General features: G+C 43.8%; 1 protein-coding gene across 1 annotated transcript in view; it reads right to left on the bottom strand.

Annotated features, from left to right (window-relative positions):
- The window catches only part of igf1rb (insulin-like growth factor 1b receptor), a 49287-nt gene extending 36597 nt beyond the window's left edge, over positions 1-12690 (bottom strand). The window contains exons 1-2 of the mRNA XM_079997672.1: positions 12084-12690; positions 7039-7599 (exon numbers count right to left, since the gene is read on the bottom strand). Of these exons, the coding sequence (XP_079853798.1) occupies positions 7039-7599; positions 12084-12165 (643 nt within the window). The 5' untranslated portion in view covers positions 12166-12690. The remainder of the gene's footprint in view (positions 1-7038; positions 7600-12083) is intronic.
- Between the last annotated feature and the right edge of the window lie 10508 nt (positions 12691-23198).

Raw genomic sequence — 23198 nt, 5'->3', positions numbered from 1 at the left:
AGGTGATTATCTCAGAATCACAGTTTGACACACCCTTGTCATTTACAAGTATTAGCTTTAAAAGTATTTGCTTGATTTGCACAAGCAGCACATTGTTTGAAAGCTCTGATTCTCCACTTTCAAATAATGCGGAAAAAAACCAAACTCAAAAGCCACCACATGTACCTTAAGTCTGTGGTGGGTCACACACACACACACACACACACACACACACACACACACACACACACACACACACTATATATAATATTATATTGTATAATATACAGTGGGGCAAAAAAAGTATTAAGTCAGCCACCAATTGTGCAAGTTATCCCACTTAAAAAGATGAGAGAGGCCTGTTATTTTCATCATAGGTATACCTCTACTATGCGAGACAACATGAGAAAAAAAATCCAGAAAATCACATATTCTGATTTTTAAAGAATTTATTTGCAAATTATGGTGGAAAATAAGTATTTCAGAATCAGAATCAGAATCAGAAATACTTTAATAATCCCAGGGGGAAATTACTTCGTCTCCAGATAATTGGATTTGGTCAATAACAAAAGTTCATCTCAATACTTTGTTATATACCCTTTGTTTGCAATGACAGAGGTCAAACGTTTTCTGTAAGTCTTCACAAGGTTTTCACACACTGTTGCTGGTATTTTGGCCCATTCCTCCATGCAGATCTCCTCTAGAGCAGTGATGTTTTGCGGCTGTCGCTGGGCAACACGGACTTTCAACTCCCTCCAAAGATTTTCTATGGGGTTGAGATCTGGAGACTGGCTAGGCCACTCCAGGACCTTGAAATGCTTCTTACGAAGCCACTCCTTCGTTGCCCGGGCGGTGTGTTTGGGATCATTGTCATGCTGAAAGACTCAGCCACGTTTCATCTTCAATGCCCGTGCTGATGGAAGGAGGTTTTCACTCAAAATCTCACGATACATGGCCCCATTCATTGTTTCCTTTACACGGATCAGTCGTCCTGGTCCCTTTGCAGAAAAACAGCCCCAAAGCATGATGTTTCCACCCCCATGCTTCACAGTAGGTTTGGTGTTCTTTGGATGCAACTCAGCTTTCTTTCTCCTCCAAACATGACAAGTTGAGTTTTTACCTAAAAGTTCTATTTTGGTTTCATCTGACCACATGACATTCTCCAAATCCTCTTCTGGATCATCCAAATGCTCTCTAGCAAACTTCAGACGGGCCTGGACATGTACTGGCTTAAGCAGGGGGACACGTCTGGCACTGCAGGATTTGAGTCCCTGGCGGCGTAGTGTTACTGATGGTAGCCTTTGTTACTTTGGTCCCAGCTCTCTGCAGGTCATTCACTAGGTTCCCCCCGTGTGGTTCTGGGATGTTTGCTCACCGTTCTTGTGATCATTTTGACCCCATGGGGTGAGATCTTGCGTGGAGCCCCAGATCGAGGGAGATTATCAGTGGTCTTGTATGTCTTCCATTTTCTAATAATTGCTCCCACAGTTGATTTCTTCACAACAAGCTGCTTACCTATTGCAGATTCAGTCTTTCCAGCCTGGTGCAGGTCTACAATTTTGTTTCTGGTGTCCTTTGACAGCTCTTTGGTCTTGGCCATAGTGGAGTTGGAGTGTGACTGTTTGAGGTTGTGGACAGGTGTCTTTCATACTGATAACGAGTTCAAACAGGTGCCATTAATACAGGTAACGAGTGGAGGACAGAGGAGCCTCTTAAAGAAAAAGTTACAGGTCTGTGAAAGCCAGAAATCTTGCTTGTTTGTAGGTGACCAAATACTTATTTTACCGAGGAATTTACCAATTAATTAATTAAAAATCCTACAATGTGATTTCCTGGATTCTTTCCCCCCATTCTGTCTCTCATAGTCGAAGTGTACCTTTGATGAAAATTACAGGCCTCTCTCATCTTTTTAAGTGGGAAAACTTGCACAATTGGTGGCTGACTAATACTTTTTTGCCCCACTGTATATAATGCCATGTCAACTGCACCGTCACCTCCAGACAAAACACCAACAGGACACGTCCAAGACGCTGGAATTTTTCCATGATAAACTCAAGGAGCATCAGGGCAAGAAGAAAGTAATTGAAACGTCATGTATGAGCACCAACGTATCTCTGTGAGACTGGCTTTTCAGCGCTTGTGGCATTGAAGATGAAATACAGGAATAAAGTGAATGTTGATCCAGATCTTCTCTTCAGAGCGTCGTTCCTTGAGGCAGACATCAAGCATTTGGTGTCTGCCATGCAGCATCAGCTTCTCATGAGGTGACTTCATATTCATGTGCTCCTGTTAGTTTTACCTTACAAACTTGAAGCCAAAGTTCCATTTTTTTTGTTTTACCACCACTGCACTGTATGTATGAGAATGCATATGATTGGTAAAATATACGTCCTCTGAGAACGCACTGTTTGGCTCCTGTATTACTTCTGGTCGGATGTGGCCGCCAACACTTGTGATATTTTCAAGTGGGCCGCAAGTCCGAAAAGGTTGGAAACCGCTTTTCTCAAAGGTGTATTATATTCTAGAGTATTTATTATATTTATTATATTCTAGAGTATTTATTATATTCTGAAACATTATATTCTAGATGTATTTATTATATTCTTCTATGGGCTGCTCCCGTTAGGGGTCGCCACAGCGGATCATCTGCCTCAAACACCTTGTGTTCTGTGCATCGTCCTCCCTGACACCACCCGCCTGCATGTCCTCCCTCAGCACCTCCATCAAACTTCTCTTTGGCTTCCTCTTTTCCTCTTGCCTGGCAGCTCCACCCTCAGCCTCCTTCTCCCAATGTAACTCTCGTCTCTCCTCCACAAGTGTCCAAACCATCTCAATCTGGCCTCTCTCACTTTTCCATCAAACTGTCCAACCTGAGCTGTCCCTCTCATGTCCTCATTCTTAATCCTGTCCACCCTTGTCACTCCCAATGAAAACCTCCACATCCTCAACTCTGCCACCTCCACTTCATCCACCTGCCTTTTAGTCAGTGCCACCGCCTCTAAACCCTACAACATGGCTGCTCTCACTACCGTCCTGTACACCTTCCCCTTAAGTTATTTAACTTACGTATTTATTATAAAATATTAATTCTATTCTAGATGTATTTATTATATTCAAGATGTAGTTATATTTTAGATGTAGTTATTATATTCTAGATGTATTTATTAGATATAAATGTATTTATTATATTCTAGATGTATTTATTCGATTCTAAATGTATTCATTATATTCCCTGACACTAAAGTACAAGGCACATCAAACAAGTGTTTAATTCAATTCCAGGTAATTTATTTTTTCTAATTTTACACAATGTGAGGATCTTTTTTTCTGCAGAATATAATTGTTAATAATATTGTGATGAAAAGGTTTAAATGGGACATGGATCCACCCCCGGTCCCAACTCTACTCCAGCTCCAGCTCCATCAAGCCGAGGGAAAGAGAGTATGCAGGAGCCCAGAATTGTCCCTGGTGTCTGGGGTCCCAGCTCTCTGGGGTCTATTGGGTCCCTGCTCTCTGGGGTCTTTAAGGTCCCTTTTCTCTGGGGTCCGTGGGGTCCCTGCTCTCTGGGGTCCGTGGGGTCCCTGCTCTCTGGGGTCTATGGTACTCTTGCATCACTAAAACCGGGCCAGGATAGGGACCAGTCCAGGAGGTGGTGTGAGCAGGTTCTGTTGCTTTATGGATAAAATAAATATGGAACAATAAGACGGCAGTAAACAGGATCAACAGTGGTTCACCCCACCCGAACAGAGAAAGTCTATGCTGCTGATCAAGTGACAATAAACAAGACAGAGACAAGCAGGGAGGCAGGCAGACAGACAGCAAACCATCATCACAATCATCTGGAACTCCTATTCTAAACATCTAGTTTTATCTGGTAAAACAATGTGTTTGGAGAGTCCCAGCGGCTGATGACCCAAGTCGCTTTGGCCCAAAGTGTCAAAATGGCATTATGTGATGTAATGACAGCACAGATGAATACATGCAGCACACGATGCCTCACACTGGATTTAGTGTCAGCGCTGCAGACACAGACCATGTTCCAGAACTTCAGCTCATTCAACCCAACATCTCATAATACACAGGAGGGTCCGTTGTGCTGATAATTAGGAGGCCACACACAGAAGTCCAATCCAGACTAACACCTTTACACACTGTCCCTATGTTGCAGCACAGAACCTCAGGCAGAGCCTCAAACCTCCATGAACCGGTGGACCAGAGTCTGACTGGTGGACCAGAGTCCTACTGGCGGACCACAGTCGGACAGGCGGACCACAGTCGGACAGGCGGACCACAGTCCTACTGGTGGACCAGAGTCTGGCTGGTAGACCAGAGACCGGCTGGTGGACCAGAGACCTGCTGTTGGACCTATTAGGATCCTACTGACACAGATGAGTGGACTGTCTGCCGGGAGGCAAAGAGAAGATTCATGGTCCTAAGTATCTTTATTAAGCACAGCCCGTCCACTGTCCCCCTTACTCATTCATCTCTGATGATTAAAGCTTGAGATCCGGACACAATGCTGATCCAGGTTCCATTAACCTCCACCACCTGGTGTGAAGTGCCATGCAAGGATTTTATGAATGACTTCAGACTGAGTATTGATCAACAATAAACAGATCAATGCAATGAACCAACATGTGAGGAGACAGTGTAGCACACGATAAGCCAACATTCATATTTCAGTGGTATCCTAGTCATTCAGACATGACAACATGAAGTGTGTCACACTTTACATGAGCAACACTTCACACATGTGATGAACAGGATTTCATTCAACACTTTAAATTGATAAGCAGATAATGATTCCTATTATTATGCTGATGAATTGTTCAGCTGAAGTTAATCCTGCCGTTGTAAAGTGTGAGCCATAGCAAGCCGTCTGGACATTGCTCAGCTGTAGCCAAGTTTCAGAAGAGGTAGGGTAACTGTTGCCATGGTAACATGTTTTCCAGTGGGGATGAAGGTGGAGAGGACAGCGAATGGCTCTTTCTCATCTGCAACGATACTTCCTAGCGAGGGAGGAAGACCCTAGGATGTGGCTGGTTGATTAGCTTGGGGATGAAACTGAGCCACCACATTCTTGCAGGCTAAGCGGCTAGCAGATAAACAATGCTCAGCAACCACAGCTCCGTGCATCTTCATCTCACCCCGCTGAATGTTTCTATAAACAAATATCATCTTGAAACAACATCTTTCCCTCATGATAACAGCATGTGCTGTACGTCATCATATCTAAGTATATCTCTGCTCTGAAAAGCTTCAGTCTGGAAGCTTCTGATCCAAGACTCTCCTGATATTGTTGTAACCGATTCCTCCATGACAAATCTGAACGGGTCTAAATAATAGGGCTGCACCTGACCCTGAATTTTGTCAGTCTAATAGGATTTGGCTGTTCAATCCAAATATTGGACTATTTGGGGGGGCGGGGGGGCACAGAGAAACAGTATTAAATGGGCCCCAGGGCTAAATTATTAAAGATCGTAGTATCCTAAGCTCCAACATTACCGGTACGGTAAACGTTATTGGAGAAATTAAGAAAATGTATTTTATATTTATTAAGGCTATATAATCCATTTCTAACTTGTGATAATATTAAGAAATTTGTCTAACAAGCATTTTTGCCATTATGAAAAGAGCCATCTCTCCTCTCTCTCTCTACATTTCCATCACAGAAATGGAGATATGTGACCCACCGCAGCAAAACCCCCGATCTCACGCATTTCTAAAATCGCCAGGAGCAGCCTTCGAGAAGCAAAATTAGATTTTTCCAGATTTGTGTTGCTTTGTGTTTTTTTAATCTCTGAACGGATTTCAAAACCAAGTTTGATTTATAAATAGTAGATAAATGTTAAACCATGGAATTCAATATTCCTGTTAGGTTACATGGGGAACATACAGTAGTATACTTACCAAGACGCCGAATACCCCGAACGCCCATTGATCATTTCCTTTAAAGTGACCGTCCAGTTGAAGATAATTCCTCCATATTCCACATGATGTGAAGTCACAATGTGAAACTGTTTTGATAGATCGTACCACTTTTACACACACACGGAGACATCATTGTGGAGGGGGGTGTACCAATGTATACCAAAGAAGAAGTCATGCTGACATCACTTCCGTAAACAAGCCTAGGATCCGTATGTATGTTGATGAAAATTTGAGTATTGAATATTTGATATACTTTAAGATTTTATTTAAACAATGGACATCTACAGAAAAAATGGAAAGAAAAGTTATATTTGTCTCCCTCTTTCTTTTTTCCTCTGATCTGAAAAAAAAAAAAAGATCTGATCCGTGACTCAAAACGATTATATGAACCGTGAGTTTTGTGATCCGTTGCATTCCTAATAAGCAGTATCAGTAAGAGTAATAGTACTGTTAAAATCGTAATGATACCCATCCCTATGTGAGCCCCGTCCCGGTCCCTCCAAATAAAACAACTAAAAGCACTGTGTTTCTAGTTGTTTTATTTGGAGGAACGGGGCCTGGTGATCAGGGTGCACAGAGAACCGTGTTTCATTCGCACATAAAAATATATTTATGATTCCCCTTATTTATAATTACTCATTGAAACGTTATCCCTGTGCACTTTGTAAGTTGTATCCTGTTATTGTAATAATACTGACTGACAAAAGAAAACAAATGACTGAAGGACGGGTTTCCGACGGATGATTCCACTCGTGCACTTTCAGGGGGCAGCCCTACTAAATAATTCATAAAACTGGATGTATTACAAACAGCAATATTGGATCAAGTCCACAATTCTGCTGAGATCCACTGCTTGGTTAAGGAAAAGAAGCCTCCTGGACCTACCTGCAGCACATCAGCTGTGAACTTTTCCCTTCTCACTCCTCCTGGCCGCTGAAGTGAAAAGGCTGCTCTCCATATCACTGAGTAGCTTAATGTTATTTAACATGGATCTGGGAGCCAAGAATCTCCTGGACATTCATTATGAAGCCTCCTCCAACGTGGAGGATCTACTTTAGCATCTCAGCTAAACCACATCCTTCTGACATTCTTCTGTACAGTGTTTCCCCGGCGACGCTGTGACCTTACCTTTCTGGCAGTGGGTGGAGCTCCAGCAGTGGAAGCGGTACTGGTCATCAGAGGCAGTCCTGCTGCACTGGGGGTCGTTCCCGGCGCCATCCGGACACACGTCGCTGCACTCCTGCTTGTTCCCAGCGATGAAGTTGTTGGACTCGGCGTCCATGACAACCGACCAGTCGACCGAGTCCAGGTAGCAGAGCTCTGGGTTCTTCTCGATGCGGATGGCCCCACGGGTGATGTTCCTCAGGCTATACAGGCCCACATCCCGCAGGCTGATCATGTCGAAGATCACCAGGGCGTAGTTGTAGAATAGGTTCCTGCCCCGGATCACCGTCAGGTTTGGGAACAGTGTGCTGAGGCTGTGGAGGCCCGACACCCGGAACAGCAGCAGGTAGTCGGTGATCATGGTGAGCTTGGGGAAGCTGAGCGAGTGGAAGAGCCGCTGGTTGGCGCCGTTGCTGTTCCTGTCTCCAATCAGCAGGATCTGCAGGTAGCCCTCCACCACTGTGCAGTTCTCCAGGCGCTGGAACTCACTGATGTCATTTCCGATGTCGATGCTGGGACCGCAGACTGGAGGAGGCAGAGAGACATAAGCTGATCACTTTCTCCATCAGCACATGACCCTGTACTTAAACACTGAGTAACAGACCCCTACTACATACACAATCTGCTGCTTCTGAACATATAAATATTCATATAACATCACATGAATATCTCACTCATACATTTCTTTGACAATATTTTTTTGCTTTGTTTTATTTTTTTGTGCTTTTGATTATATTATTATTTTTCTTCCTACTTTGTTTTGTACAGTTTTTGCTGTTTCACGTCACTGCACGCTTCATGTGACGAATAGTCTTGAATATACAGTTTTATAGTCTAAAATAAGGATTGAACACCAACAATTTATCTGAGTCTAATCTCAGCCGTACTGAAGGTTTAACTCTCCGTCAGAGAATACACAACAAGGAACTCAGTGTCGCTGCATTGTTTGTGATTTTCCTGCTCCGATAATGAATATAGAAACAGTTCATGGAGCTCCACAGATTAGGAAATAGTTTGAGACTTCACTGGGTGAGACTCATTATTCCAACAAGTTCAGAAGGTTCAGATGTTTGAATTACATAACAGGTTCTGAACCTTCTCCACATCAGGAGCCTCATTTTGAGCCATTGAGATTTAGTCTCCGGATCTAATCGATTAGATTTTATTTTAAGATCTGATCTAATCCTACCCTATCATTTTCAATTAATAATTTTGCTGGGGATCCCCTAAAACCTCTGAAAGGACCCATGGGGTCTCCAGACCCAAAGTTGAGAACCACTGTAGAGAACATGACATTTCTCACAATATAAAGAGCGAGTGTGATGATAATCGTCTTTAAATTCCAGAACATCATGGAATTAGTGCTCTTCATGTTCAGAAAACAGGCTGATAGTGATTGCCTTGACAGGCTGCTCTGACTTGTTGCTCCAGCCTGTTTAGTCTCGAGCTAATCTACTTGCGACCTCTCTAGCAAGACGCTCCATGGATTCCATGGCTCTGTTGTGTGTAGAAAGAGTATAGATAGAGCATACGTCACCAATGATCATCACACCCAGAAGAGAAAACATGAATGAGGGCAAATTCCTCTCTGCGTTACTTTCTCATACCATTACTTAATGATTATACTACACTAGAGTATCTTCAGTAGGAGACTGCACTAACTTGCATCACATGAGAAATGATCCACCAGCATGGATAGAAATCTTATTTGATTATTTAATAACCATTCAAACTATTCCTCTTATTTTTTGTCTGAAAACTTCACTTTTTAAAAGCTGAAGCTCTTTTGGCAGAGCGTCTTTCTGCTCCATTACTTTCAGTCTGACCCCGTCACACTCAACTACAGACAATTTGTGTTCAATGGTTTATTCATGATTTCTAATGAAAATCGAAATGGGTACTTTTCAATTAAGGCACAGCTAAATGATAAAAGCCTTCATTGTCTAAATAATTAAGACGCTAAGTCACACTGCTCTGGACCAGGAAACAGAGGTAACCATGGTAACCAGGCTGCCATGGCTGCAAAAATTGTTTACCATGATAGATAACCGGGATGCATAACCACGCTAGATAACTAGAATAGCTAACCAGGATAGATACTACAACAGCTAACCAAGATAGATAACTACAACAGCTAACCAGGATAGATAACTACAACAGCTTATCAGGATAGATAACCAGAACAGTTAACCAGGATAGATAAGTAGAACAGATAACCAGGATAGATAAGTAGAACAGGTAACCAGGATAGATAACGAGGAAGATAACCAGGAAAGATAACCAGGATAGAAAACTAGAACAGCTAACCAGGATAGACAACCAGGATATATAACTGGAACAGCTAACCAGGATATATAACTGGAACAGCTAACAGGATAGATAACCAGGGAAGATAACCAGGATAGATAACTAGAACAGCTAACCAGGATAGATAACGAGGATAGATAACTAGAATAGCTAACAAGGATAGATAACCACGTAGATAATGAGGTTAGCTAACAAGGATAGATAACCAGGATGGATAACTAGATAACTAGTTTCCCTTTCACACATGCAGCAAAAACAGAGATTGTCCGTGTCAGACACGTTTATACCACCTGAAAATACTCTGTTTGGTTTTGATGAGGGGCAGAGCCTGGGTAGAGCGTACAGGAGGCCGGACATGACACAATGACACGGCAGAGTTTTACAGTGCACCCAAGATGGCGGACGAGGCCACAGACCTATCAGGTGTTGGGCTTTTTTTTGCATTGATACTCCATGTATTTGGACGTAATATAAACTAAAGAGTGGAAAGGAATACAAAGTAAAGCAGAAAGGAGTAGCCAGACAATCACCTGCTCTGTTCACACACATCAGGCAGTCGGACATTACACAGACTTGCAGTGCTGGCTGGGTACAGTCCGGGTGAAATGATTCAGACATTTGGGTTCACACACACAGCTCCTCCGGGTAATGTCCGGATAGTATCAGATTTACAGTGCATGTGTGAAAGCAGGTCAAGAAGGTTAAACAGGATAGTTAACCTAGATGGAGAACCAGGGCTGTTCCTTAAATGCAAACGTCAGGTTGGAGTTGTAGGAGTCATGTTGACGTCACTGACCAATTAGAGATGAGGACGCATAAGTTCTAAAAAGAAAATGTGAACATCACCCCCCAGGGACGAATAGTGTTATTTATCTTCTTTGTGCAGCTCTGTCTCTCCAACATGTTTCACAGTGAATTGACTTTTGACCTTTGACCCTGTCTTACCTCCTGAACACACATTTTATTTAATTATTTTTATTTTGTATACTTTATGAATCCTCTGGGGGGGACACCCTAGTATCTGCTCTAGGAGTAGGTAGGGGTTCATTGTCTTGCGCAAGGACAACACAGAATGCTACCAGGAGACGGGGATTGAACCAGCAACCTTACTCCAGAGCCATTCCCCCTGAACAGAGGTCAAAGTAGGAACCACGACGATATAACCGATAGCAGGTCACCATGGAAACTGCCCAAACAGAAACAGGACAGAAGCATGTTCTGTCCTGTTCTGTTCACGGTTTGGGTTTGCGCCACCACTTCCAGTTCAGAACCAGCACTTTACAGGAAATCTGTGATTTAGCAAAACAAGAGAATTATTTTGATTTTTATCAAAATAATTATTTTTGTTACCAAGGAAATACATATTTTCTTTAAGGACCCAGTGGGCAAGGATAGAAAACACCAGACGATGTGATGTAATCCAACAGCGTCTGGAGTCAAATGGACTTATGAAAAGTCCAGTTGTGTTTAGTTCTGATTGGTAGTTATGATTGGTAGTTATGATTGGTAGTTCTGCATGGAACAGCTGCCGTAGGTGTCTACGCTTGTACTCATGGTTCTGTGTTGGCAGATCTCCGTGTTCACGAATCTGGAGCAAACAGAAAGTAGGTAAGTAGTAAGTTCCTCACCTGCCAGTTATATCAAGTGGGAGCAGGGCAGACGACCATGAAGCAGAACCTAAACTGAAACATCTTAATCTAGCGAAGGGATGTCCCTGAAGAGACAAGATAGGACGTCCCTGACGAGACGAGAGGACATCCCTGATGAGACAAGACAGGATGTCCCTGACGAGACAAGACGTGCCTGACAAGACGACAGGACTTCTCCGTCCCTGATCTGAAGACTGACTGAGACACTCATGAGACTGGACTGGCTCATGGAAATAGGAGCCGGCCAAGATGGCCGCCGGTTTGTTTACCAAAACACAGTGAATGATGGTAGATGGAAACGCACCCTGAGCTCAATGGAAAGTTTTCACGCACACACTGAAATGAAAGGTACATTCTGATCCACTCTAGGTTAAAGGACATTACTGGACAGTACATCCCAGTACTGGACAGTACACCAAAGCACTCAACAGTACATCACAGTTCTCGACAGTAAATCACAGTACTGGACAGTACATCCCAGTACTGGTCAGTAAATCCCAGTACATCCCAGCACCGGACAGTCGCTACGGTATCAGACAGTACACCACAGTACCGGACAGTACACCACAGTACACCACAGTACCGGACAGTACACCACAGTACACCACAGTACTGGACAGTACACCACAGTACTGAAATTACCCGTCGGTAATAAGAACCTAAAGACGACAGCATGTGAGCACAACCTGTCTGCAGACAGAGACAGGTTCAGACTGAATGTAAAACCTGAATAACACATTACTGTCCCCCCAGAGTGTCCTCCCTGTCTCCCCCCAGAGTGTCCTCCCAGTCTCCCCCAGAGCATCTCCCCACAGTATCCCAACAGTGTCCCCCCAGAGCATTCCCCCACAGTGTCTCAACATAGTGTCCTCTCAGTTTCCCCCAGTGTCCCCCCACCGTGTCCTCCCTGTCTCCCCCCAGAGCGTCCCCCAGAGTCTCCCCCAGAGTGTCCAGAGAGGAGTCTGGACCACTGGACCAGAAACACAGTCCGACCTGTCTAACGTTCCACTTGTCTAACGTTCCACCTGTGTAGGTGACAGTCGTTCCACTCACTTTCTCCTGCAGTGGTCCGGAGCCAGGCGGCAGGCAGGCAGAGCAGCAGCCCGCAGAGCAGGACCAGAGGACCCGGCTCCATCCCGGAGAAGCCCCGCGGAGCTAGGAGGAGGCCCCCGGGTAGGATCCGGTGTAAGCAGCGGTCTTCTGGAGCGGGTGGTTATCAGCTGGTTAGCGGCTAGTTAGCGCCTAGTTAGCAGCTGTTTAGCGGCTGGTTAGCGGCTGCTTAGCGACTGGTTAGCGGCCGGTTATCAGTTAGTTAGTAGCTGGTTATCAGCTCGTCGGTGGCTGGTTATCAGCTAGTTAGCAGCTGGTTATCAACTAGTTGGCGGCTGGTTATCAGTTAGTTAGCAGCTGGTTATCATTGAGTTAGCAGCTGGTTATCAGCTAGTTGGCGGCTGGTTATCAGTTAGTAAGAAGCTCGTTAGCAGCTGGTTAGCAGTTGGTTATCAGCTCGTTAGCAGGGCAGCTAGCACCGTCTCGTGCTGTGGAATGCTGCGTGGAGTCCCGAGACGCTCCAGTGTTTTTTATCCTTCTGGTGAAATAAACTCGTGGTTTAATCACAGCGCTGCTGCCGCTGCTGCTGCCGCTGCTGCTGCTGCCGCTGCTGCTGGTTCCCTGGAGGCAGCGGGACCGGGCTGCTCCGCCGCTCCGCATCTTCTGCTTCCTTCTGGGAAACAGCGGGAAAACTACACCCACTGCGCTAAACAAACTACAAAGATGGCGGCGCAGGGGGAGGAGGAGGAGGAGCCAGTCCGAGTCACACCCAGGGACCCAGGGACCCGGGGACCCAGGGACCCAGGGACCCGGGGACCCAGGACCCGGGGACCCGGGACCCGGGGACCCGGGGACCCAGGACCCGGGGACCCGGGGACCCAGGACCCGGGGACCCGGGGACCCAGGGACCCAGGGACCCAGGGACCCAGGGACCCAGGGACCCGGGACCCAGGGACCCAGGGACCCAGGGACCCAGGGACTCGGGTTCCGGTCCAGACAGAGCATGATCAGCACCTGGAGCCGCTGCTCCGTGACATGTTTCTGTGATAATTCATTTTGACTTTTTTATATTTGATTAAATTATTATTGTATTTACATAGATTTCTAATGCTCTGCTTCTATTCAGATGTCCTCTCTATTTGAATGCTTATTATGGTCTGTATGCGGTCACTGCTGCCCCCTGCAGGTCACAGTGGGTCCTGCGCCCCGTCCAACACTGTCACAGGAACCATTTTAAGGGATTATTCTTCTTCTTTCAACCGGCTAAACAAACAAATAAACAAACAATATTTTTATTGGTTTTGTTTGGAGAAACACACAGTGGATGGGATGGAGCATATGACCATATAAGGAAATCAGTAGAAAAAACCTTTGGAAACGCAGCGTTCGGAGCGTTTTGTTCACAGAGATGAGTTTGCCATTAGTTGACCTCATTATTTGACACTTTGACCACGCCCAATACCAACATCCCACATTCTAACATTATATACAGGACAGAAAATCACAGTTGTGGAGATTCTCTGCCACCTCTACATGTGTCTACATCCTGGGTTTTGGGGGCTGCAGGTCCTCGTGTCTTCGACCCTGGACTCTGATGGGATGTGACCTCCATCGCTTCACATCGTGATGAAAAAGGTGTCGAGTCACATGACGTTTGTTTATGTTCCGACACCCACACTCAGAATTTAAAGATCTTCCTGGAAGCCGCTTCCAGCAGCCATGTCTCCATCCGAATCAGAGCCTCCATCAAGACCGAGATGGTGCTGGTCCGGGACCACCGGAGGAGCGGGACTCGGTGTGCACACCGTATTACCTCATGACCTCATTCTGCACCAGTGACCCCAGACCCTCTAATGAGAACACCCTGTGCCGACAGGGCTGTGCCCGCCCGTGCGCCCTGACCGGTTCCGACTCTTTGGAAGTCCTGATGAAGGATGCAGGAAGCCCACCCACCCAGAGCCGCCGGACGGACCCTTTCTCCAAAGTCACTCATGTGGAAGTGAACGTGTTCAGACGCTCGCACATGCTAATGGGCCACATGCTAATGGGCCACATGCTAATGAGCCTCATGCTAATGAGCCACATGCTAATGAGCCTCTGTTGGTTTCACAACAAAGAAAAGGATGAAGGAGGAGAAGAGCTGATGGAGGAAGAGACGATAAGAGAGAAGGAAGGACCTGCAGTGCCTCCATGCTGTCTACACATGGGTCTAGTGTAGGTTAGTTCGGTTAGTAGGTTAGCTAGTACTAGTTAGTGCCAGTTGCTACCAGTTACTACTAGTTACTACCAGTTAGTACTAGTTAGTGCTAGTTGAAACCAGTTCCTACTAGTTACTACCAGTTAGTAACAGCTAGTATTAGTTAGTGCCAGTTGCTACCAGTTAGTACTAGTTACTACCAGTTAGTACCAGCTAGTACTAGTTACTAATAATTACTTCCAGTTAGTACTAGCTAATAATAGTCAGTGTCAGTTGCTACCAGTTAGTACTAGTTACTACCAGTTAGTACTAGCTAGTACTTATTAGTGTGAGTCTATCAAATTAGGATAGGTTCTATCAGATTCCACCAGGTTGCACCAGGTGCCATCAGGTTCTATCAGATTCCACCAGGTTCCATCAGGTGCCACCAGGTTCTATCAGGTTCCACCAGGTTGTACTAGGTTCCATCAGGTTCCATCAGGTTCCACCAGGTTCCATCAGGTTCCATCAGGTTCCATCAGGTTCCCCCAGGTTCCAGAGTTTTTCAGTTTTAGAGTTTCTTCAAAACAAAGTTTCTTTATCTTAGTAAAAGTATTAGTTGTACTATGTAGCAGTACTACATAGTACATAGTATGTGAGAGTAGTAAAGATGTACGCATCAAACGTATATGAAAGTACCAGGATGTCATTGTACATCTGGTGAAATATGGTAGTGTGTCAACGCTGCGCTGGCGAGGGTCATGACAACGTGCTGAGACGGTGTATTGTGTATTGTGTATTGTGTAGTATGTAGGGTGTCGTGTGTAGTGTGTAATGTATAGTGTGTAGTATGTAGGGTGTAGTGTATAATGTGTAGTTTATTGTATGTAGGGTGTATTGTGTAGTATGTAGTATGTAGGGTGTAGTGTACAATTTGTAGCGTATACTATGTAGGGTGTATTGTGTATTGTGTAGTAGTAATATGCGTCCGTCGGTGTTTGAATAATTGTAAGTCGCTTTGGATAAAAGCGTCTGATAAATGACTAAATGTAATGTAATGTAATGTGTAGTATGTAGTATGAGGTGTCTAGTGTTTAGTGTGTAGTATGTAGGGTGTAGTATGTATTGCATAGTATGTAGTGTGGCAGTTTCTCCAATCATGTGCCACCCAAGTGGCGTGTTCAGGGACCTTCGGCACAGGGACAGAAGACGGGGTTGTAGACACAACAGTTTATTGTAGAGAGTGGGCCAGCTGGAACAAGCCCGGAGCAGATAGAATTTGTCATGACCCGGGCTCCTCTCCTGAGTGTGTGTGGGGATGAGGGTTTTACTTGCTGCTCGTTTGACCAACCAATGAGCAACACAACAAATGTCAATCTTCAGTAATTCCAAATAAGAGGAAAAATAAACAATTTACAACTTGTATTAAGTTGTCAAAGTAAACAATGTTTATAAACATGGTGTTATATGTAGTTATTTAGCACAAAGAGACAATGTTTGGGATTCACATTTTTATAACGACAGTTTGACATTTGTTATGTTTTATTACAAAAACTAAGCCATCTTCACAAAGGTAAATAAAGAAGTTATTCACCTTCATTTTCTGTTTTTACCATTGTTTCTACTTTGGTAATATCAGTCACCATGTGACACGGAAGGAGCCTCCTGTAACAACATGTCACTGGACGGATGAAATATGTGTCATTAAGTGGATAATTATGTATTGAACCAGGTTACACTGTATGACCCACATTGTAGTAGTTACTGGAACATCCATGTTATGTTGCAGTGCATCATGGGTAACTTCTAGACTTCCACTCATGTTGCAGTTGTATTTCTTCGTGAGTTGGAATCTGTTCCAACCTTGACAGGGATGGTCTTCATGGTCAGTGTTGAAATTTTCCTGACGTCTCCACACTTAGTACATACATGTTTGTTTGTCAAACAAGTGGATGTTATGATACAATCTATTTCTGACACTTCTTCCTCTGGAGTCGTCCTGATGGAGTTGTCCTGATGCAGAGTCGTCCTGATGGAGTTGTCCTGATGCAGGGTCATCCTGATGTAGTCGTCCTGATGGAGTCGTCCTGATAGAGTGGTCCTGATGCAGAGTCATCCTGATGGAGTCGTCCTCATGGAGTCGTCCTGATGGAGTCGTCCTGATGGAGTCGTCCTGATGGAGTCGTCTTGATGGAGTCATCCTGATGGAGATCGTCCTGATGCAGTCGTCCTGATGGAGTTGTCCTGATGCAGTCGTCCTGATGCAGTCGTCCTGATGGAGTTATCCTGATAGAGTCGTCCTGATGGAGGCGTCCTGATGCGGTCGTCCTGATGGAGTCGTCCTGATTGAGTCATCCTGATGGAGTCGTCCTGATGGAGTCATCCTGATGCAGAGTCGTCCTGATGGAGTTGTCCTGATGGAGTCGTCCTGATGGAGCCATACTGATGGAGTCGTCCTAATGGAGTCGTCCTGATGGAGTCATCTTGATGGAGTCGTCCTGATGCAGTCATCCTGATGCAGTCGTCCTGATGCAGGGTCATCCTGTTAAAGTCATCCTGATGGGGTCGTCCTGATGCAGAGTCGTCCTGATGGAGTTGTCCTGATGGAGTCGTCCTGATTCAGAGTCGTCCTGATGCAGTCGTCCTGATGGAGTCGCCTTGATGCAGTCTTCCTGATGGAGTCGTCCTGATGGAGTTGTCCTGATGCAGAGTCGTCCTGATGGAGTCGTCCTGATGGAGTCATCCTGATGGAGTCATCCGGATGGAGTCGTCCTGATGGAGTCGTCCTGATGGAGGCGTCCTGATGCGGTCGTCCTGATGGAATCGTCCTGATTGAGTCATCCTGATGGAGTCGTCCTGATGGAGTCGTCCTGATGCAGTCGTCCTGATGGAGTTATCCTGATGGAGTCTTCCTGATTGAGTCATCCTGATGGAGTCGTCCTGATGGAGTCGTCCTGATGCAGTCGTCCTGATGGAGTTATCCTGATGGAGTCTTCCTGATGGAGGCGTCCTGATGCGGTCGTCCTGATGGAGTCGTCCTGATGCAGGGTCATCCTGATGGAGTCGTCCTCGTGGAGTCATCCTGATGGAGTCGTCCTGATGCAGTCGTCCTGATGCAGGGTCATCCTGTTAAAGTGCCTGAGGTGGTAGAGACGCTGCCTCGCCTTTCTCACCAGAGTGTCTGTGTGAACAGTCCATGTTAAGTCCTCTGTGATGTGGACTCCCAGATATCTGAAGCTGCTCACCCTATCGACAGAAGTCCCATTAATCCACAAGGGCGCGTGCGTCCTCGATTGTGATCCACGCCTAAAGTCCACAATCAGCTCCTTGGTTTTGCTGACGTTCAGGTGGAGGCTGTTGTCCTGGCACCAGAGTGACAGGTCAGCCACCTCCTCGCGGTAGGCCTTCTCGTCGCCGTCGGTGATCAGGCCCGCGACCACGGTGTCGTCAGCAAACTTTATGATGGAGTCGTCCTCATGGGTCATCCTGATGGAGTCGTCCTGATGCAAGAGTCATCCTGATGGAGTCGTCCTGATGGAGTCACATCCTGAGTGCCGACCGCTCTGAAGAAGGAGCTTTTCCACCTTCGTCAACTTGTAAACTTGTTCACATTCTTTCTTTAGTCTGTTCAGCGTTTTAAAGAAGTTTTACCAACTGAAAACCTTCCGGTTCATGGATGCACATTATGAACCTGTATTTTTTATTTTACCGTCACTGAAGTTTCTGATAAATGTTCTCACTCTTGTTGTGGAATTTCTAAGTGGATCTGATGAGATGAACCTGGCTCCGCTGCCAAGAAGGAAAACTGGTTCTATTAGGGGATTATTCGATAGAATAAAATGAGAAAGTTAGACACACTTCCAACAGCGCTTTATGGCAAGTTCTGACATTTCATGAGGAATGACTTATACAGAAGCAACACTCAGGGGGTCCAGACATGGCTGAGTGGCAACAAAGCAGAGGGTGAATTTAAATAATTAGTGTGTGAATGTGAAATCTCACCTTCCTTCCTGGGAGCTGATGGATGTCACATTAAGTTCAGTCGTTGACAGATTGGAACTCCTCTTTTCTTTAAAGTTTAACAAAGATATTCAGAGGTCATTTATATTTTCCCATTAGACTCTACAACCAGATTTCTCCAGTTCATAATAACTTTGTACTTTTCGTCGGAAGGCCACGGACGGTATTTGCAAGTATTTTTAAGCAAATCAGGAAGTTAAGGAACGGACCCCTCCACAACAACCACACCTTGACACCGACTCTGGTGTTCTATTGCCCGATGCTGCTGCAACGATGCCTCCAACCACCACACCGATGGGACCAAGTAAGACTCACGTCCGTAACTTCCAGACCTGCGACTCTACGCCAGGGTGGAGCTCACGCTGAAGCGTAGAGCGCTAAAGCGCTGGAACGAGGGAAACGAAGCGTCGTTTCAAGTGATGTTGTTCAGAGCAGACCTTCTGCTGCCTCCGACCACCGGCTGCTGTTGGAGATTAAACCTCCACATTACAACATAGAAATTATATTTAGGCTTCTGTTTTTTTCCTCATCTCATAAACACACACTACCTCTCACTGCAAAGTCAGGCACTAGTTTAATTTCCTGTTCATTGTTTTCTTCTTTGTTTTATTGATTTCATGTTATTTCATTTTTAGTTTCATTTCTTTATTTAACCTTTCATTGCCAAGTATTTTAGCTATAAATCAATACTTAATTTATTACCAAGGTTGTTGTTTGTGATATTAAGTAATTTCTTAAGGTCACTGAGAGAGTATTACCACACATGTTAGAGACACGATGGATTCATTATACTTCCAAGTTTGATGTACTTAAATTAAACACATTATTTCCCTTTTAAAACAAAAGTGGTGTTCTCACGGGACAATCATTCATTATTACATACTAATGTAAACATAATGCCACATGTACACATTTCCAGGTCTGACCTTTCCAATTTGATTTCATGGACTCCTACAGCTTTTATCTCACGACATCCTCAAATCCCAAAAAGTAAAAGTCAAAAAAAGCTATGGCTGAAATGATAATCAGGTTTATTTTCGTCAATATTGTGATCACCATTATTAATCACCATTATTCATCCATTGTGGGGAACATAATTATTTTTTTAATCAACAGAAAACTGCCTTCACAATATTAATGTGTTTTGTAAAGCTATAAATAAATACACTAAGTGGTTTAATTGACTTCAGTCATAGAGGATAAATAATGAAATTAATTGTGTGTCGTAGGCTGCACCAAAAACACAGAAATAGTGAAAATATTTCAAAACACATACAATAAATACACATTTACATTTACATTTAGTCATTTAGCAGACGCTTTTATCCAAAGCGACTTACAAGGGAGAATAACATTCAAGCTACATTGCAACAGAGATTAGTGTAACAACAACATTCGTGTAACAATAAATACTGCAAGGTGGTGCTATTGTAGGTTAGGACAGGAGGTACTCACTGAAGAGCTGGGTCTTCAGGTGCTTCTTAAAGACAGAGGGAGGTCCCTGCTCTGGTCATTTTTGGCAGCTCGTTCCACCAACGTGGAACTACAAATGAGAATAGCCTGGATTGCCGTGGCTGTATGGCCGGCAGAATACACGTTTCTAGTATTATGTAATTTCTTATGGTTATTGTTACAAGTAATTATAATTCAGGAAGTTTCCATACATTGATGTCTCTGGAATGTCTATAAATTCTAAGATGATAGTTTTTTTTTTATTTGTAGAACCTACTCTGGTGTATGACAGTTGTCCTCAGAAGCATTTATATATTTATGATTTATGTTTCACAAGCTGCGTTTTGCTTCATCCAATGGTCTTCAGGTAAAATAATACCTGTCACTTTGTAACTTTGTGTGGTTTAGAGTTTTTATCTTATATTCCTTTAGTTAAAGTCCAGTCATGACTACATAGTCATACATACATATGACATATCTATCACGGGATCCGTGTACTGCGTCCACTTGCACATGGGTGGGGATGGTAGCTCAGGCGGTAGAGCTGGTGGTCTAGTGATCTAAAGGTTGCTGGTTGGATCCTCCTGCTAGCATGCTGTAGTGTCCTTGAGCAAGACACTTAACCCCTAATTGCTCCTGATGGCTGCGTCCGTCGGTGTTTGAACAATTGTAAGTCGCTTTGGATAAAAGTGTCTGATCAATGTAATGTAATGGAACGCAAGGATTTCCTCATTTGTAGTGTACGTCTCTGCGCGGCGCCATCTTGGTTGCGATTGTTGATCACAAACCTCTTACAGCAATCTGGATGAACGTCCAACCAAGCCATGTTGGAACCGCCCCAAATACAAATGCTATTCAGACTGTCTGTGTGTTCCTGGGATCCATGACATCCATAAAGTTCTGAAGTCATTAACATCTGCACGTGCCGCCATCGTGGCGAGGTCAAGACTGTTGACCAGTCACTAGACTGCAATGCTATTATGTGACCTGTGCACGCCGTCATTTGCTCAATAATAATAGTAATAACAATAATACATAAAATAATAGTAAATATACTACTACTACCACTACTAATTATAATAATATAATAATAACAATATACTACTACCACTACTACTACTACTAATAATAATAATATATAATAACAATAATTATACTAATACTAATAATAAATATAACAACAACAAATATACTACTAATAATAATAATAAATATAATAACAACAAATATAATACTTCTACTACTTCTATCACTACTACTAATAATAATTATAATAAATATAATAACAATAAATATACTACTACTAATACTGATAATAAATATAATAACAATACATTTACTACTGCTACTACTACTTCTACCACTACTACTCATAATAATAATATAAGATGAGCGGTGAAGACTCAATGTGGTATTGATAAGCATTGAGGTAGTAATTGATCAGCTGACACTGCTCAATCAGTTCAAGTTGCTACTCAGATGGAGGATCAATACATTTAAAACTCATCTGTGCGACTGCTGTTGACATTTTAAACAACATCAAGTCATTCTAAGTGTTATTATAGGGTGTCGAGGGCGTGGCCGTGTGATGTTTAAACAGCTCAATACGAGAGATGAGAAGAAGATGGTTTCGTCGGCACTAATATGAAATTTGGAAAATGTGGAGTCAACGACTTCCTGTTTGGTTTGAAGGAGCTGCAGGCTGAGGCTGTTGGCGCCACCTGCAGGAGCAGATGAAACACTGTACCCCAACGACTTCACCCAAACCAAGCACATCCACCCTAAAACCTTTGACAGGAAACGAAAAGACATTTGATGATGAAAGCGTCGTCATCCAAGGCTCCTTGTTGTTGTTTACTGCGCCTCCTCAGGACGCTCCAGGAGCTGCTCTGGACGGACACGCAGGTGGTTGAGTCCGGAGGGGGTGGGGCAGGAAGTGACATCACACAGGAAACAGGAAGTGATGCCACTGTCAACAGAAGAAGATCTCTCCTTCCTGAGTGTTTTCAGAGAGAGGCTGCTGGTCTGAATGAGAAAACAGGAGAAGAGGAGGAGAGGAGGAGGAGAGAAGGAGGTGGAGGAGGAGGAGGCGGAGGAGAGAAGGAGGAGAGGATAGAAGAGAAGAGAGGTGGAGGAGGAGAGGTGGAGAAGAGGAGGAGGAGAAGAGAGAAGAGGAGGAGGAGGAGAGCAGATAAGAGGAGGAGAGAAGAGGAGAGAAGAGGAGGAGGAGGAGGGGGAAGAGGAGGAGAAGGAGGAGGAGAGAAGAGGATGGAAGAGGAGGAGAAAAGAGGAGGATGGGATATAGGAGGAGAGGAGGTAGAGAGGAGAGGAGAGAAAAGGTGGAGGAGGAGGAGAGAGGGTGGAGAAAAAACGAGAAGAAGAGAGGAGGTGGAGAAAAGGAGGAGAGGTGGTGGAGAAGAGGGGAGAAGGGAGGAGGTGAAGAGGATAGAAGAGGAGAGGGGAAGAGAGGAGGTGTAGATGATAGAAGAGAAGAGGAGTAGAAGAGGTGGCGATGTCTAGTTATAAACTAGTCATACTAGTTATAAACTACACACACTAGTTATAAACTAGTCATACAAGTTATACACAAGTCATACTAGTTATAAACTAGTCACACTAGTTATAAACTAGTCAAACTAGTTATAAACTAGTCATACTAGTTATAAACTAGTCAAACTAGTTATAAACTAGTCATACGAGTTATAAACTAGTCATACGAGTTATAAACTAGTCACACAAGTTATACACGAGTCGTACTAGTTATAAACTAGTCATACTAGTGATAGTCCTGGGGGTTACTTTAAGATAACGCCCCCTGCTGGCCCTCCAGTATCTATAACAGAGACTTAATGTAGACATACTAGTTATAAACCAGACATACTAGTTATACAGTTGACTAGTCATATAAATTATAAACGAGTCATACCAGTTATAAACCAGACATACTAGTTATACAGTAAACTAGTCATACTAGATATAAACCAGACATACTAGTTATACAGTTAACTATTCATACTAGTTATAAATGAGTCATACCAGTTATAAACCAGATATACTAGTTATACAGTAAACTAGTCATACTAGATATAAACCAGACATACTAGTTATACAGTTAACTAGTCATACTAGTTATAAATGAGTCATACTAGTTATAAACCAGACATACTAGTTATACAGTAAACTAGTCATACTAGTTATAAACCAGACATACTTGTTATACAGTAAACTAGTCATATTTGTTATAAACGAGTCATACTAGTTATAAAACAGACATACTAGTAATACAGTAAACTAGTCATATTAGTTATAAACTAGTCTACAGGTACATCTCATAAAATTAGAATATTGTGTTAAGTTCAATATTTTTTGTCATCGCAGAAAGTGAAACCCATGTATTATATAGATGCATTACACGAAGAGTCAAATATTTCAAGCCTTTATTTCTTGAAATGTTGATGATTGTGGCTTTG

Source organism: Zeus faber (genome assembly GCF_960531495.2).
Source record: "Zeus faber genome assembly, chromosome: 3".
Taxonomy (NCBI): domain Eukaryota; kingdom Metazoa; phylum Chordata; class Actinopteri; order Zeiformes; family Zeidae; genus Zeus; species Zeus faber.
Note: the sequence above shows the minus strand (reverse complement) of the source record. Positions and strands in the feature narration are given on the sequence as shown.